At 44.0% G+C, this 18,251-nt stretch overlaps 1 protein-coding gene across 10 annotated transcripts in view; it reads left to right on the top strand.

Annotated features, from left to right (window-relative positions):
• ANO5 (anoctamin 5) overlaps positions 1-16,270 on the top strand; it is a 128,417-nt gene extending 112,147 nt beyond the window's left edge. For 9 of the 10 annotated variants that reach the window (XM_085873679.1, XM_085873680.1, XM_085873677.1 and 6 more), the window contains 9 exons: positions 457-537; positions 1,066-1,291; positions 2,471-2,640; positions 3,958-4,055; positions 11,573-11,715; positions 12,132-12,337; positions 13,165-13,373; positions 13,479-13,584; positions 13,757-16,270. In XM_085873679.1, the coding sequence (XP_085729805.1) occupies positions 457-537; positions 1,066-1,291; positions 2,471-2,640; positions 3,958-4,055; positions 11,573-11,715; positions 12,132-12,337; positions 13,165-13,373; positions 13,479-13,584; positions 13,757-13,954 (1,437 nt within the window). In that variant the 3' untranslated portion in view covers positions 13,955-16,270. Of the gene's footprint in view, positions 1-456; positions 538-721; positions 797-1,065; positions 1,292-2,470; positions 2,641-3,957; positions 4,056-11,572; positions 11,716-12,131; positions 12,338-13,164; positions 13,374-13,478; positions 13,585-13,756 lie in introns of all 10 variants that reach the window. The other variant, XM_085873671.1, reaches the window with a different exon arrangement.
• The last annotated feature ends 1,981 nt before the right edge of the window (positions 16,271-18,251 follow it).

Raw genomic sequence — 18,251 nt, 5'->3', positions numbered from 1 at the left:
CTCTGTTCTTCGAACAGGCGAGCTAAAAATAATAATAGGTTGAGCCCCTTGGCAAAAAAGAGAAAATTGAGGCAAAACATTATTTCTCATGCCGCTAATTGGAAACTACGCAGAATGGGATTAACATTTCTTCCGGGTTTGGGAATTATGCAGGACCAATAGCTCAAATAAAACTTTTTGAATCATCTGTACATGTGCAGAAAAATAATCATGTATAGGAATCTCCTGCAATTTATATGGGTACATTGATCTGTTTGTTACTCTCCCAAGTTGCATGGTGGGATTGCTTTGTGTATTCTGTCTGGTGCATCATGATGTGGCTAAAGCAGAAATCAAACTCGTGTTTTTTTTAAATTTTTATTCCACTCATGCATAAAGTTGGTTAGCAAATGCTGTTTCGTCGAATGTCACTAACCATAATGTGTGCTGGTATTACTCGTGCGTGTGCATATTTAGGATGATGAACCGGTGATCGATAGAAGTCACGTATTGAAGTGCGCGCCCATTTGTTTTAGCATCAGCACTGTGTTATTCTGGGTAAGATGAAGCAAAGCACCACTTCTGCTTGCTGAGGTGTGGTGGTGGATCATCTGGGTTTGTCTGCCCTGCCTGATGCCTGCAGAACCCATGCTTGGTTTCTGGGATCGTTTCTCGTAGTATCAGCAAGTGTACAAAAAAAAAACAATCTTTTAAAGCTGTTTACTCTTATTCCTGTGACCAGGAGATGGATGCATATATGCCATGGTATTCAACCTCATGGAGACTCTGCACTTCTGCTGTCACAGTTCTTTTCTGGGTGAGGGTCTTTTGGGTTGGTTTCCTTTTAGTCCTGCTCGCTTGATCCTGAGCTCTTACAGGGACTCTGCTCATGCCTGTCCTGCCTTCTTTCACTCTTAATTGCATGAGCTCTCAGCATCGCATCAGGCATCTTCTTTAAACTCGCACTGCATTATCTATAATATGTCGTTTTCCTGCTTTTCCTGTAATTGATAGTCGATACAAGGAATCTCAGGTGCTAAAATCATTCCATTTTCTGCTCTGCCCCTCACACTTGTCACTTATCAGATCTCCCTGGTGCTTGTCTGCATCATGGCAGTCATTGTGTATCGTCTGTCTATCTTCTTCGTCATGGCTTCCAACTTTCCCAAGCAGCTCAGAAAAAATGAGATCGTGCGTGATCTGATCACGCCTGCCATGGTTACCGCCCTGACTGCTTCCTGCATCAACTTTGTCGTCATTATGATCCTTAACCAACTATACGTGCGCGTTGCTGTATGCATCACCAATCTCGGTTTGTCACATGTTTGAGGCTTGTATTGTTGTTGAACAGCACAATTGCATTGAAAATGGTGATTGTCATAGTTTTATTATTTTGAAGAGTTGCATCAAGTGTGAATTGACTCTTTTAATCAGGATGTTGCAATGTCGTTTGTAAAACTTTTTTTTGGCTTAAAAACAAATTTCTATTTTCTTTTGGGCATTGTAGGTTATCGTGCTGCCTTTTCATAGGTAACATTTATGTACCCATCACAGGTTATCTTGGGGTCATTGTGAGTCGATAATATGTACTGGCATTTAATCAAAAGTTGTGGGGCAGGGAGATTACTTGTTACTGATGGCAATTAGTGAGAGCTTGGTTTTCACTGAAAAGCTCATATCCTCTTTCGAACTATCAGAGCAACTTTCAAATTTGAAATTCAAACTTTGATAAATTTTTGCTACTTCCTTTTTAGGTCATCTCTACCAAGATGACCTAATAAAGCCGGGCCAAATGTCTGTCCGTCCGTCCGTCAACAATTTTTCTTTCCGATGTTGATGAAACTTAGTATGTGGGTAGAGGTCGATGAGTGTTGCACAACGATATAACTTTTGTCCGGGTTCAAGGTCAGGGACGAGGTCACGTAAGTTATAAAAATCGCCATTTTCAAAACCTATCTAGTCTGCCATTCTACAAGATATTCGGCAACTGTTTATTGATTATGATAGTAAAAAATATTATCTTGTATCTAACCGGACAGATTTTTGAAATTCCGTCCCGTTTGGCCGCAACGTAACCTGGAAGATGGTCAAAAACACCTCCCGGTACAAAGAAAACTTTTTACTTCCGATCTTGATGAAATTTGGTATGTGGGTAGAGGTCGATGAGTGATACCCAACAACATATTTTTTCTCGGATTCGAGGTCAGGGACAAGGTCACGAAAGTTGTGAAAGTTGCCATTTTCAAAACCTATCTAGTCTGTCATTTTAGGAGATATCTGGCAACAGTTCATCGATTATGATAGTAAAAAACATTATAGAGATGACCGTCACCCCCACACGGGGGTAATTTTTGTTTTTGGCTTGAGGTAAAATTCTTGGACGTGCACATCCAATTGCAATTTTATATTTGCTTCATTATGTTTATCCTTTGAGGCTGATTATTACCAAATACATTCATAATGCAGCGTGCTTCCCTCCTGCTTCCTGCAGAAGTGCCCAAGACGCAGACGGCATATGAAAACAGCCTCACCATGAAAATGTTCCTTTTCCAGTTTGTCAACTACTACTCCTCCATATTTTACATCGCCTTCTTCAAGGGCAAGTTTGTGGGCTTCCCCAAAGACTACGTGTACCTGTTTGGTCGCTGGAGGAATGAAGAGGTGAGCTTTCAATTTTGAAGGAATGCCGTGTCAACATCAAGGTGGTTTCATTGCAGGTTAAGGAGATTATTTATAAAAAATGATCAACTTTTGATATGAGGGGAGTAAAAAAAAAAAAAACAATTCACGATTTCAAAGGGAAAAAGGGTGGTGGTGGTGTTGGAAATGGCCTGATTCAAAACCAAAGGCACCACCAACTAGCATAGCTGCCTTCATTCGGCAAGGATGAGGTACAACATTTTAAACATCAAGTGGTCTTCATCACATCTAGGATGAAGACCACTTGGAGGGCAAAACATCGAAGCCACAAGTAAAATGACCAGGGAGCTGGTTTTTCACGTCCACTCTGATGCAACATCATGCCCTCAAAGCTTCAGAATGTTGATAACTTGGCAAAAAGTTTTTTCACCAAGTTTGTTTGTTTGTCTGTCTGTCACACGATTTTTGGCAACAGTTTTTAAGAAATCGTTCTGAAATTTTTTTTTGTGTATGTGGATGACCGGCCAAGGACAGCAACGCTTAATTTTGGTGAAGATCCGGATACTTGAATTTTTCGAGTGTTTCTTCACCATTGAGAGATGGGGCCAAAAAAACTATATATAGCACGATGTTTCTGAGGGTTATGGATGGATTCTGATGAAACTTTGCGGACAGGTTGGGAATGCCACGATGAAGAGCCAATTCAATTTTGATGAAGATATGAGAATTATTTAATTTTTAACAGATTCTTCACCATTGAGAGATGTTGCTAAAAACGATATTGCACGTTATCTTTTTAAAAATAAAAAAATTGTGGAAGGATTTGGATGAAACTTGGACATGTTCGTTGTGTGACGAGGACTATTTGATTTTGGTGAAGATTCGAATCCGGATCTGAGAAAAAAAATTTTTTAAGCAAATCTTCACCATTTGAGAGATGGGGCCAAAAACTATGTATAGCATGATATCTCAAAAAGTTGTGGACGAGTTATGACAAAATTCGGAGGATGAGTTTGTTAGGTGACAAGAACAAGCTGATTCAATTTTGGTTAAGGTCTGGATTCAGATCCGACCTATCAGTGGGAAAAAAAAAAAAAACGTACACTGTTCAGCCTGGTGGAGGTCCGTGCTGAAAGTGTTTTGAGTGTTTATCCTTTGAGTGTTTTTGTTTTGTTTAGAAAAGGCAAATTCAGCAAGGCTAATTATCAAAATGTTTGCTTTCAACACTATAATCTAGATTGCATGGAGGAATTTTCCATGCTTGCTTGCACATCAACTCCAAGCTGTATTATGATGTTCATCTGAAAGGTGTGACTAAGGGTAACCTTCACTGTGCAGTGTGATACCTCAGGATGCCTCATGGAACTCACAACACAGCTGACCATCATCATGGTGGGAAAGCAAATTTGGGGAAATGTTCAGGAAGTGATCTTACCGTAAGTTTTATCTTTTATTTATTTATTTTGTTCTTATTTTTTGCTATTTTCCCACATTGTGTAGGGCTTGTAAAAAAAAAAAAAAAAATTTGTTTTTTTACCTGCTACCAAAGGTGGTCAGAGGTTTTCAGCCGTCTGTGAGCAGGATATCTCAAAAAGTTGTGGATGGATTTGGACTAAATTTGTTGGAGCGGTTGGGTGTGATGAGGACGAAAGTATTCGATTTTTATTGAAGATCCAAATACAATAATTTTTAAGTGATTACTCACCATTGAGAGATGGGTCCAAAAACTACACATAGCATATGATGTCTCAGCACTGTGGACGGATTCAGAAGACTGATTCCAGTTTCGAGATAACTTGGTTGTGGACCGAGTGCTGTTCTAGTTTTTATTTCTGGATTCATTTTTTGTGACCCCATCATTAAATGTCACTTCTTTAACAGCCCCAATTATTCCCACCTTCTGGGGTTGGCAGGGGAAACTATTCTGATGAAAGTCTTTCTGGAACAGGCTGGCCAGGTCTTGCATTCAACTTTGAAATTTCTTCAGCATGCCAACTCACATACTTTTGGTGAAAGATACTGTGTGAAATGAAAACGAGAGAAGAACCTTCAGAGTGTAGGCTTTATTCCATTTGATTGAAGCCGCTTCTACGGGCACATCAGGGGATACAGGTGCAGCAAGGAGTACATAAGCAGTAAGGTATACACGTGCAACTAATCACCGCAAAATAAATCGGTATAAGCCCGGAGTCCGATATACTCTCAATTCTCACCATTCAACGAGCACCAAGTGAATCGCCGCCGTAAACGACAATGCCCCTGGGACAATCCCACCGACCGAGCGGAATCTTAGCTTTATCTATTCCGTGCTCGAGCCATGCAACATGTGATCACACGTCACGACCTTCAATTCACCACATTTTCCCCGTCTTTAAAATATAACTAGAGGCCCAACTAACGCACCATGATTACTTCAGCACTATAGGAGTATACATTTCAAGCAACGCGAACTATCTAAACTACAGAAGCATACATGCCAAGCAGTGAGGATTATTTTGAGTTGTAGGAGCATGGTAATGAGCATCGATATATTATGTAACGAGCATATAGGAGCATGAGCATCGAGGATGCCGATAATCCCCTTTACAGATTGAGTCGGCGAGGGGGTATTATCTGTCGACCTCTCCGGGAGTAAATGGCGGTTTCACTCGAGGGAGGCTTCCGATCCTCTTGGTGAGCCTCGACTCGTGCCGGGGATGACTCCCCGATCGCTCTCGGGTGGAACGCGGCAGCTCCGTCGCCACCATTCTCGGGTGGAGTTCCTGGGGGGGAACACCTGGGGAGGGGATGTCAGAGGGAGGAGTGCCAGATGGTGGTGTACCTGCGGGAGGAGTACCTGAGGGAGCCAAATGGCGAACCGACACAGTGGTCTCCCTGCCATCCGGGAGCCTGACATGAGCATACTCTGGATTAGTATCGATGAGTTCGACCCCCTCCACCATGGGTTCATACTTGCTTTGTCGTACCGGGCGTTTCATGAACACTTCCAGGATGGGTTAGCCAGTTGGGCACCGATTGGCCGTCAACATAACGTCGTTGGTGAGTAAACATTCGTTCGTGAGGAGTCGCATTGGTGGACGTGCAGAGCAGAGAGCGTATGGAATTCAGAGCGTCGAGAAGGGTAACCTCCCACCGCTCGGGGCCCAGTCCTCTCGATTTCAGCGCCAGAGTTACGGCTTTCCAAATAACTCCATTATATCGTTCCACCTGCCCATTACCCTGTGGGTTGTAACCCGTCGTTCGACTAGTTGCTATGCCGTGCTCTAATAGGAATTGTTTTAGCCCGGCCGACATGAAACACGGCCCTCTGTCTGAATGTACGTACGAAGGTTTCCCAAACATAGCGAAGAGGTCAGACAGACATTTCACGACAGTGCCCGAGGTCATATCCGGGCACGGAAATGCGAAAGGGAACCTTGAATATTCATCAACAACAGTGAATATGTATCTGTTGTCTGTCTCGGTCGGCAGGGGCCCTTTGAAGTCAATGTTTAGTCTCTCGAAGGGAGAAGTGGCCTTGATCAATCTGCCAGAAGCCGCGCCATAGAATCTGGGTTTTAGTTCAGCACAAACAGGGCATGAAGCATTCATTTGTTTAATATCTTCAATAGAATAGGGAAGGTTTTGTCTGCGCACGAAATGTGCCATTCTGGTTACCCCCGGGTGGCACAGAGACACATGGAGATCTTGCAAAGCCCGACTGATTGTCACCGAACAGTAGACCCGAGAGAAGGTGTCTGCAGCAGGGTTTTCCCTCCCGGGCCGGTAAACTATGTCGTAACTATAGCAGGCTAGGTCTCTCCGCCATCTCATAATTTTTTCATTCTTAATTTTCCCGTTATTTTTCCCATCAAACATGAATGCCACGGATCGTTGGTCCGTAACGAGCGTGAAATGGTTTCCCAGTAAATAGTGTCTCCATTTACGTAGGGCTTCGACAATGGCGTACGCTTCCTTCTCTATTGCTGAGTGTCTCTGCTCGCTTCCAGAGAGAGTTCTCGAGAAGAACGCGACGGGTCGCCCAGACTGATTAAGCATAGCAGCTATCGCGTGATCAGAAGCATCCATTTCCACCACGAAGGGCACCGAGCTATCGATCGATAATACCACGGAATTACTGATATCATCTTTGAGGCGTGGAAAGCTTTTACAACAGCGGCATCTGGTGGGAAGTTCTTGCAATGCACTAGGGGATGTATTTTCTCGGAGTATTGGGAAATCCATCTTGCATCGTAAGCGAACATGCCGATCACCCGGTGCATTGTCTGCAGGTCCTGAGGTGGGGGTAGCTCACGAAGTGGGCGCAATCGTTCAGGATCAGGCTTAATCGTGCCGTCGGCTATCGTGTAGCCGAGTAGGTCAATTGACCTTGCCGAGAATACGCATTTCTCGTAGTTGAGAGTCAGATTATATTTTCTAGCAATGCTCAAGAATCTGTCCAGATTCATATCATGTTCCCCCTGATCCCTACCGCACACTGTGACATTGTCCACGTAAACAAAAGTGTCTTTGAGGTTTTCATCTGAGATGATGTCGTCCATAACCCGTTGGAAGCAAGCTACTCCATTCGTGACACCGAACGGAATCCTCCTGAATTGGCAGAGGCGTCTACCTGCCTGGAATGCGGTGTAAGGTTTGTCTTCCTCTCGGATGGGAATTTGATGATAGGCGCTTCGCAAATCGATGGTGCTGAATATCTTATAATTGGCCACGCGTTCGACCATCTCGTCTATGCGCGGCAGGGGGTAGGCATCGAGTTGGGTGAAACGATTGACCGTTTGGGAATAATCGACAAGCATTCGTTTCTTATGATTCTGATTGGCGGTGACCAACACCTGTGCACGCCATGGCGAATCGCTCGGTTCTATAATTCCTTCTTCCAGTAATTGCTTGGTCTCTGAAGTGATGAAGTTCATATCAGCAGTGGTATATCGCCGCGATTTGATCGCTATCGGTTTACAGACCGGCGACAAGTTAGCAAACAGCTGGGGGGACGTTACCTCTGCGGTGGTCAAAGCATTTAAAATTAGACGAGGTTTGCTTCCTCCAAAGGGTATTTTGACGCTCGTGTGCTGCTTGAGGACATTATGACCCAGAATTACGTCTGCGCATAAATCATGAAGCACCAGTACCCTTACATCCCGATGCGTGTACCCTTTTACGTCCAATTCAACATTGCAGTACCCTCATACGCGGGACTGTAGTGATGTGGCGGCCATGCATACCGTATTGTCTGTCAGGTGGATCTTCCATTTCCTGCCCTTCACTAGCGAGCTGTTGACGAAACTTTCAGAGCCTCAGCCATATGCCCGTTAATTCGTACGTTGATGATAGCCTTGGATAGATTCCCCGGTGAGGCTGCAGTTAGTTTCTTTTGTGAGTAGAGAGCCGCAGAAGTGGGTTTATTTCTCCTTAGAGTAGATTTACATACCCTGGCATAATGCCCTTTCTTGTCACAATTCATGCATGTGGCATCTCTGGCGGGGCATTTGTGGCGGGGGTGTCTTTTGTACCCACAAAAGAAGCATTTACCAACCGGAGTAGTTGCTGAGGAGTTTGATGAGGTCTGGGTATCCGACTCCTCGGGTGTTTCTCCATCCCCTGTGTCAGGCTGTGTCTGTGTCTGTGGGGTTCCTTGAGTTTCCACCGTAGCGGCGTTCATTAGCAGCATCGGTGTCCCAAATGACTCAGATTGCTGCTGGGCCGTATCTATCGCTCGAGCCTGATCGACTACCTTTTCAAGAGTGGGTTGTGCTTTCTCTAGTAAGCGTTGCCGTATGTGGGCTGATCTGAGTCCTTGGATAAATGCCTCCCGGGTCGCTTCATTTCGGTGTTCCTCGGCGTTTACGGCCCGGAAGCTGCCGTCTTTTCCCAACTGTTTCAGAGCTTGCAGGAACTGATCGATTGTCTCCCCGGCTGCTTGCTTGCGTGTGTTGAGAAGATGTCGTATGTATACCTCGTTCTTGCGCTTCACGTAGAGCGCCTGCAGCACGTCGATCGCTGCTTCGTAGGTGTCACACTCCGAGAAGAGCCTGAATACACTGGACGAGACATGATTCACAAGGGCGGCCAATTTGTCGGCTCCCTCTTCGATGATGGTCAGATAGTGTGAGAAGGAAGGGAACCAATGCGACCATTTCATTTCTGAGTCAGTCGCGTTTGGGTCTGCGTCGAACCTCTCTGGTTTGTAGATCTTGTCCATCGTTGGTTGAGAGAGCCGAGAAAACCAAATGGAATAAATTGAAATGAAGACGAGAGAAGAACCTTCAGAGTGTAGGCTTTATTCCATTTGATTGAAGCCGCTTCTACGGGCACATCAGGGGATACAGGTGCAGCAAGGAGTACATAAGTAGTAAGGTATACACGTGCAACTAATCACCGCAAAATAAATCAGTATAAGCCCGGAGTCCGATATACTCTCAATTCTCACCATTCAACGAGCACCAAGTGAATCGCCGCCGTAAACGACAATGCCCCTGGGACAATCCCACCGACCGAGCGGAATCTTAGCTTTATCTATTCCGTGCTCGAGCCGTGCAACATGTGATCGCACGTCACGACCTTCAATTCACCACACTGTGGTATCTGAATAAACTCAACATCCCCAGTGCTGGAACATGGATCCTCCAGCTTTACGCCCTGCCAATAGATGGCGCATACATTGATGCATCTCCCGGCGTGCGAAATACCACGGTGGTGGTTTGTAACTGGGTCGAGATTCAAACCCAGTCGATACAACTTGAAGCAGAATGCGTGTATCTCTAAATTATCTTGCCAGTCCTGTATTGTCAGACATTTTAACAGACAATTTACTTTTAAGTACAACATAGTCGTTTGATCCCAGAACAGTATAATGCATTGTTATACTCTTTATAAGGAGGCTCGCTTGTAACGCCAGGGACATTGTAGGCGTTCAATTTGTATAGGAGTTTTGTTATTGAAGAAACTTCGTTTTCCATTGAAATATTAAATCGACTTTATACTTCAAAGTAAATCAAGAACCAGACTTGATGGCATTAATGGTTGAAGCATAAGCTCTGAGTCCGGGAGGTCAACGGTTCAATTCTCACCCTGGCCAAGTCATATAAAAGACTAAAAATGGTACTTGCTCCCTCCTTGCTTGACACTCAGCAGTTAAGTATATAGCACACAGATAAACCCTATAGGTTTGAATCCACAGGGGGAAGGAATATCCTCCTTCAGTGCGCTCCTGAGTATGGAGAGAAAAAGTGATGTCATAAGATGGTGGGATGGTTTGCAGAGCATCCTTAAAAGTTACGTCACTTCCCTCAAGGTGTGTGTGTGTGTGTGTGTGTGTGTGTGTGTGTGTGTGTGTGTGTGTGTGTGTGTGTGTGTGTGTGTGTGTGTGTGTGTGTGTGTGTGTGTGTGTGTGTGTGTGTGTTTAAAGGGGTGGAACAGAACCCTCTCTGGTCTCAATGCGTGTTTATATCTCTTCGTTGACAATCTATTCAAATGTGTTGTTACGGTTGTGGGGGTAGATGGAGAAATTTCATAGCAAAGTTAGGATTGTATTGAGTTGTTTGGTCCGTGGATGTGTAGGAAACTTCTTTATGTAAATTAAGTATGGAAACTGTGAGCTTAAGTGTTACGTGTCACCACACTGGTTTTTTACTTCCTGTGTTAATTAGATGGGAATTAAGACCAATTTCCCCCAGTATGTAATTGCCCCCCCCCCCCCCGTGATCTTCTCCTACGTTTTTGTAGTTACAAGCCAGCAATGAAAGAATTACGTTTTTATCACAACAACAACCATAATAACAAGTCAAACGTGCCGAGCAGGCAGAAGCCCTGCCTTCCCGGTTTTCGTGCCAACAAGCCACGGTGGACGATTAATGACCGTGACGTCAGAGCGGGTGGAAGAAGGGTGAGGTTTGAAGAGAGACAGGAGTTGAGAGGAACTTGGATGGGACGGAGGCTCTCGCTTTGCTCCCTTCTCGGCATGACGAAATGGCTGTGCGATTCTCGTGTCGGGCTGTAAATTTGCACGCGTGCTGAGAAAGATGCTGGCCATTGACTCTTGGCCGGGTCATTACAGACCGACCTCGAAGCCTCATGTATATCATCGAAAGGAGTGGCGCCATTCTGCGGAGAGCAGCAACGTCGGCAGGCGCAATCGACGAGGGTGCTGCGCAGTGGTTCCTAAGCCCTGGCGTTGAATACCGTCTTACAAATTACCTCATGTACATTTCCCACCCAGAGAGTGGCTCGGCACCATTTGGGGTGCGTCTTCCCGTGCACGACGAAGCGCCTCGATCGCAAAGTTCACTAAAGTCCATCTCTGGACAAAGCTAAGTGCCAGAATAAAGGGAGGATTTTATTTTCTTTCATTTTCCACTTGTCTGTATCAAAGTCCATGTGTGGAGGTGCCTCGACTTTAGACTTTAATTTATCTCACGTTTTTATTGTTACGTTTTGACTTATTACCCTTGTAATTATTTCTTCTATTTTCATTAAATCCTCGTGTTTATTTTTAGTTGCTGATGTCCGTGTATCTGTCAAGGGTTCGAGTATAAACCCCTTGTGCTGTGCTTCCGTTGCTCCGCCCATGCTGCCTTGCCCCTCTCGCATGCGCCATAATCTCTGAGTCTCACGTGTCCGCCTCCAAGGAAAACTGCTCGGCGATCCAGCCTGGTCGGTGTTAACCACCCAGCCACCACAATTGGGTCGGGGGGGATTAAACTAACCGCCAGGACCATGACAGTATTATATCTTGCCGTGACCCATGGAACATTTTGATAAAGGGAGTTTTTCTTTAAGGGGGAGTTCGTTAAGCAGATGTTTTGCCAGTTGTATTTACATGTAGCTTTATTGTAAAGAATAAAAGTACCCTTGCATGCTTTTTGGTGAAACATTTGTCACATCTTCAAACTTGGCATAAGAAGGAAGAGCATGAAGGTTTTTTTTTGTTGTTGTTGTTTTTTGGTGTGTACAGTTGGGTTATGAACAAGTTGCGCTTGCGTGGTTCGAAGTCTGCGCTTGAAAATCCCAACCTCAAGCACAAGAGCCGTTGGGAGAGTGATTACCGTTTGCAGGATTTGGGCCGCCTCGGCCTCTTCTATGAATATTTGGAGATGGGTGAGATTTGACCCTTTCACTCCCTGGAGCATCTGACACAATGCGGCCATTGCATTCCAATTTGAGTTGTCAATGAGATTGAAAGTTTACCTCACAAAACGTGTGTCTTCCTGTCAAATGCCGTTTCACCAAAATACTTTTTCTGGAATGCTTTCCTTTCTGGGGGCCTATATGCTCATTACGTTCACAAAAATGTGGGAATTTAACTTCTCCCTTTCCAAATAGACCCTACACACACCCTTTCTCACCATCGTTCTCCTATCTCCTCTCGATGTCCATACCATTTTTCCTCTGATTCTCCCCCATCCTCTTCCTTTGCTCAATACTCATTTCGATGCATATGGCCATAATGGAACGAGTTTGAGTGAAGCCTAACCTGAAAGTGTGAGCCGATTTTGGTGGGTTGTGTTGTGCAGTTGTGCAGTTTGGTTTCACAACACTCTTTGTGGTGTCCTTCCCACTGGCTCCGCTGCTTGCTCTCCTCAACAACCTAATTGAAATGCGTCTCGATGCCTGGAAGTTTGTCACGCAGTACCGCCGACCAACTGCTGCAAGAGCCCAAACCATTGGTGTCTGGCAGCAGATACTGTACGGGCTCGCCATGCTTTCTGTGGTCACCAATGTAAGGGCACACTCGCACTGGTAGTTTCACATATTTATTTCCACCTTAAATTGCTGTTCTGTTTCTACACTGATTATAAACAGTATACTGGATTGACACCCATGCAAACACCCACACAGCTTTTCATCATAATGTTAAGATATTTGCCAACTTGTAATATCTGGATATTGAGAGCAAATGGAAGAACAAAGCAATTGGGGGGGGGGGGCAAAAGGTCAACAAACAAAAGGGAAATTGGAAGACAAGAACATTGATGCACCACAGCAAGAGGAGAGAGAGTTGCAGTTGAAATGGGGGTTGGGAGTGGGGGGGGGGAGGGGGTTCTCAGTGGGTGTTGTAAAGCTCAAAGGCAGAAACGAGAGAGACCATGAGGAAGTGCAACAGACTTGAAAGCCTGGAAGGAGGTTGCACCTTAGACAACAGAGTTTGGAAGACAATTCCACATGGAAAAGTTACCTTTGTCTTACCTAATCCATAAAACCTTTTTTAATGTCTGTCATGAAATTTGAAAGAATTGTTTCCAATAACTAGCATGGTATTTCCCATGATGTTTGGTTTTATCAGCAGTGTATTTGGTCCCACTTACTTGGGCTGATTGTTACTCAATGCAGTGAAATTGTATGGACTGTAAGCAGTTTTGACCATGATTTAGGGAAGTGCTAATCAGTTTTCGAACTTGGTGAACCTGGCAGTCGATTGAAGCATTATTGCCTGGATACCTTTTCACTCCTTCCTGTTATGTGCAGTTTTAATAGCTATTTAATATGCGCAATAATTACCCTTCCCTGCACAGCCATGTTGGTAACAAATCGATGGATGTGCTGCAGGCCTTCATCATGGCATTCACTTCGGACTCTATCCCCCGGTTTGTGTATTACTTCTCAAAACACGACACCCACAACGACACCGTAACGCACACCATGGTGGGTTACATCAACAGCAGCCTTTCAGTGTTTCGTATCGAAGACTTTCAACCATGGAGCGTTCCGAACACTGTGCCATACTGGTTCAACAATGCGACCGACCTGAATTGCAGGTACACATAGTCTACCGTCTTCGATGCCAAGCCACCGCTCATTGAGACCGAGGTCTGCACTCGAGTGCTTTTGCTTGAACGTTCTTACATTTTCTTCCATTGTAGGTATCGAGACTATCGGTATCCTCCAGGTGAAGCCCATCAGTATGAACTGACCACAGTCTTCTGGCATGTGTTGGCAGCACGCTTGGCTTATATCATCATCGTAGAGGTAAGTTGCTATCTTCCCATTCAATCGCATTCTATTTGAAAACACCATATTTGAGCTATGGCGATGCGATTGTTATGGAATTTGTTTTTTGACATTGCTGAAAAGCTATTATTATTATTATTTCAATAATTAAGATGATTACCTGATGATTTGCCCCTCTTCTCGTGCACAGCACCTTGTCTTCGCAGCGACTTTCTGTGTCGCTTACATGATCCCAGATATCCCACAGAAAGTGCTCGACCGTATCAAGCGAGAGAGGCACGCGATGGCACGCATCGTGCGTGAGTGGGAGGTTCAGCACCTCCGCCACTCTTTGAAAGTTAATGATGGAGAAATGCTTTCTGACGAGATCGAAGTTGATACTTCATAGATAAGGCTTGAAGTTGATCAACCAGGTTGAGTCTTGGGCAAGAATGTGACCAGCCCATTGATTGGGCAGTTTGTTTTGGCCTTTCTTGAGATGTGGCTGGAACATGGTCATGTGTCGAGCATGGGGAAAAACTTTGGAAAGATCTGATGGACTTGTGAGATGGATACTTCAGGCTAAGTAATAAGTGTTGCATCTATCTGTTCCTGAGCATGGCATTTTAACAGCAATTTGAGCGTCCAATGCCAAATCTCGAATAGCCAAAGAAATTGTTGCCGAATACGTTCCAGCAATAAAAGTATCTACACAAAGGGAAGGGGTTAGAATAAAAAGCTTGGTATTGGTGCAGTGAATATAGCCAAGCAAATAATGTTAATGTTTCCACTTGCAAGTGATGGTGGTAGCTTTCTGCAATGAGTTGACCAATTGGTTCAGGCCATCTCTGCCAGGCATGCCACGAGCAATGCCCTGTTGGACCGAGAATAAAATGTAAGAACCAATCAAAGTGTGATGTGCAGAGACTGCGAACCAGTCTTTTGCAGCAAGAGACGATGGAGCCATTATCTTGTGGTTGACACCCTTTGACTTCGCAGCATGCACGCATAAAAGGTGTCATGACTGTTTATTGTGACTTGACACCAAGCGAGAAAAGGCCTCTGAGATGAGGGTAAAGTCCAGGGCTCTTAGCAAAGTGTAAGGCAGGATCATTGTACGAGGCAGGAAAATTTAATCTGTTGCGTCTGGTTTTTCACCTCGAGCCAAAGTGGTGTCCACGAGGTATCTCCCACGAAGCCATATTATCCGCTTCCTTGTGATAAATAAATAATTTTTTAATGTGTTTGGCAAACTTTGCACATTGTCATTTCAGTTCACTGTGAAATCGACCTCGCTTTTCATGAAAAAGGGTGCATGCGGGTTTTGGACCCCTCACATAATAGTGTTTCCCTCATTTTTTTTTGGGGGGGGGGTGACAGAAGCTGTAAAACAACTGCAAACTTGGCCAATATTTTTAATTTCTTTGAAGCTTCAAAGCAGTCAGTGTATTTGAGGTTTTGGGGGTTGTACTCAATTGTGTGTCAGTATATCCATAGCCTACTATACTTTTTCCTACACTGCCAAAATTATTGCTCCACATGAGATGAAGATAACCTGCACTGTTCCGACGTGACACTGGCCGCCGCATAGTCTACACACAACGCAGCAGGGATTACTGCTGCTGTGATATACGGGGGTTGGTCGAGTCGAGACCAAGTGAGTGGTTCGGTCCCGTCCATCACAGGTCCCACAAATGCAATATGGGTCCATTTTCGAATTTGATCAATGCTTCAATGCACACCTTGATCCTTTTTAAGGGATTGTGGTGAATACCACCTGTAACTTCTACCTTGTGCTTGCCAAAAGCTCCTCCATGATGTTGGGCAGTGGATAAATTTGTACCTTGTGTGTTTGCCTTCGGTTTTATTATTCACATCTCATCGTCTGATGTAGCAAAAGAAAACTTATGATAATAGGATTGTTATAATGTTTACCAGTCATTCCCCCCCCCCCCACAGAATTGTAAGTATGATTATTTAACCCATGGATTGTCCATCATTCGTTATTTGTATCAATTACGATGTGATCCTTTTGGAGCTTGCGGGTTACTTGGTTTACCTTTATTACTGGTTTTTGAAGGGTTTGCAGGAAATCCTGGTTTGAGATGGAGTTAATATTGGAGCTTTAGTGAAACAATTGTGGATCAACCTGAGCTTCTGCCACCACCAAGAGGTCACATCCAGGTTGGTGTTGTAAATATCATTGGTGAGATTTCAGGTTTGATGTAGAGAAAGAAATAGAAATATATATATATATGAATCCAGTTGAAGTATCATGCTTTGTCATCAATCAACACGCAATGCGGATGTATATTTTTATTTCACATTAAAGCCAGTATTAATGATGTCTGTAAATTTGTAATGGAAGAGTTCGACAGGTTGAAAGCGTAAAACGTGCTCGAGTTTCCAGTGAGATCCGGTTCCAGCCAAGAGTGGGCTATTGCGGTGCAGATGCAAGTTTATTCTGGGAGATGTTTATTTGAAACTGGGCTCATCCACTGTCTGGAGAATGCAGCTATTGTTGCTTATGGAGTAAAATGTTTATTCATCAATTAAACTTGCTGCTGGCTTCGTGGCTTGTTTGTTATTACAAAAGTAATCTCGGAAGAGTTGCTCTTGGTCTAGAGGAATGTATGTTTCAGCATGCGGTCTGGCTGTGAAGACATCTTGACTTTGTATTGCACTTTGCCTCCACGTAATGTCATTAAAGTTTACAAATACTCGTTTACTGTTTCCTGGTGCTTTCTGCAGTGCAAGATGCGACAGCCCTGAACAAATACCTGTGGAACGCTTGAGTTCTGTACACGTTCGACGCAAACCTTCCATTATATCAACTCGAGTTGAGGGAGAAACACAGTGAGAGAGAATATTGAGATCACTAAGTTGAAACCTCATCTTCCTTGCATCAAGACCCAGCAAAAGGCAATTGTGTGTATCTTGACTGCAATGAAAGTTTATTAACATTCACCCTTTATCCCGTCGAACCACCTTTGTTGGTTGCTTTCTCATTTCCACGACAAACTCACACCCTTTCTTTAGTCAATATTATTCCTGACATTCTCAAAAAAAAAAAAAAAAATCGAAATTGTGATCAATCGTTTGAAGTTTATAGGAATTGCTGCCTTCTAAAGCCAATCATTTATCAAAGTTTGCCTCCGGAGCTGTACACACATTGGCTATCATGAAATGTTCGAAATCCTTTTGTAAATTACCTTCTCATTATATAAAGTTTGGCTTTAAGTCAATCTCTCCACAAAGACCCCTCAATGAATACTGCTCTCTTGTAAGAGCCTGGTACCTCTGCTTCACACCTGTTTCTCCTGAATACCATATAATCCAAAGTTCTCAACATTGGTATCCACAAAGAAGCAGACACGAGGCCTGCTTTCAATGCAAACACGTTGGTGGTCTTTCTTCCTCTTTTGGTCTTGCCGTCCCTAATCTTTAAATATACCTACCCTTCTGAATTGCTGGATGAACCAAGATCTTCTTTTACCAATATCCAAGCTTACCTTTCACCAAGATCCAAGCTTACCTTTCACCGAGACTGCTTTGCACAATTCTCTGATCACATGTGGAACTTCCTCATTCAGATCAATCTTGCTTTTATTCCAAGAGCAGCACACTGCCAAATCTTTTGCTGTATCTCTGTGATATTTTTTACCCCCATCAATCCTCCCTACACCCACCCTTCTTACCTCCAGCTAAATCTTTCACCTTTTCTTGCTCTTTGTTCATCCACCTGCTTTTTGTGTGGATGTTTCCTTACTTTCAGTATGCTGCTCTTCAATCACTCTTCACCTTGTGTGTTTTTCTCTCCACCATAAAATCTCACAGCCTGAAACTTTGCATACATACAAAGGGAGTGCATGAGTGAAAATTGGGTGTTCGGGTTCATTAAAACACCCCTGTTGAAGATGATTAATGGCCTTATTTAATTATCCTTTATCAAGGCATCATCCTTGGTCAGCCCTCTGTCAACTAGCTGCTGGGGTCTTAATTCACCATTTTGTTGAAGATGATTAATGGCCTTATTTAATTATCCTTTATCAAGGCATCATCCTTGGTCAGCCCTCTGTCAACTAGCTGCTGGGGTCTTAATTCACCATTTTGTTTGACCAAGTCAAACATGCTTTGCTTTGGAAACACCATCTACTCTCAGACTAATTAAAGTATCCAATCAAAATATTATATCTGATTTGCGAATCGGATATCGTGGACTAAATAAGTGTCAATCTGGAGTAAACCTTTGGTCCAGTAACCTTGGTGTTGGCTCATGGTTTAGGTGGCTGACTTGAGATCTTAAGTTTGAGCCCCCGTCGTGCCGTTAAATAACACCCGGTAAGTTGACTTGGCCTGTGTCACCCTTCTGAGGTCGGCAAAATGAGTACCAGGTTACTGGTAACGGGCACTGCATTTGCAGCACAGCTGTACTTCCAGAAATGATGCAACCAGCAGCCATATGCTGCATACGAAACATCATTGATCCAGTTTTGAATCAATCTACCATATGTATGTTGGGTTTGTCATAAAGAAGACTCGAACCTTGTGGTTGTGTCTGATTGCTATGCAGTGGGCCCAGCCCCAAAGGACACAGCATACCTGAGAAGCAGTGGTGCAGCAGCTTCACCAGAAGTTAAATTCAAAGGATATGCATCTCAAATCAAAGGAGCAGTTTCTGGCCAAAAAAAACAGTTCATCTATTT

This window comes from Eptatretus burgeri, chromosome 3, assembly GCF_056783735.1.
Source record: "Eptatretus burgeri isolate ZD-2024b chromosome 3, Ebu_testis_v1, whole genome shotgun sequence".
Taxonomy (NCBI): Eukaryota; Metazoa; Chordata; class Myxini; order Myxiniformes; family Myxinidae; genus Eptatretus; species Eptatretus burgeri.
Note: the sequence above shows the minus strand (reverse complement) of the source record. Positions and strands in the feature narration are given on the sequence as shown.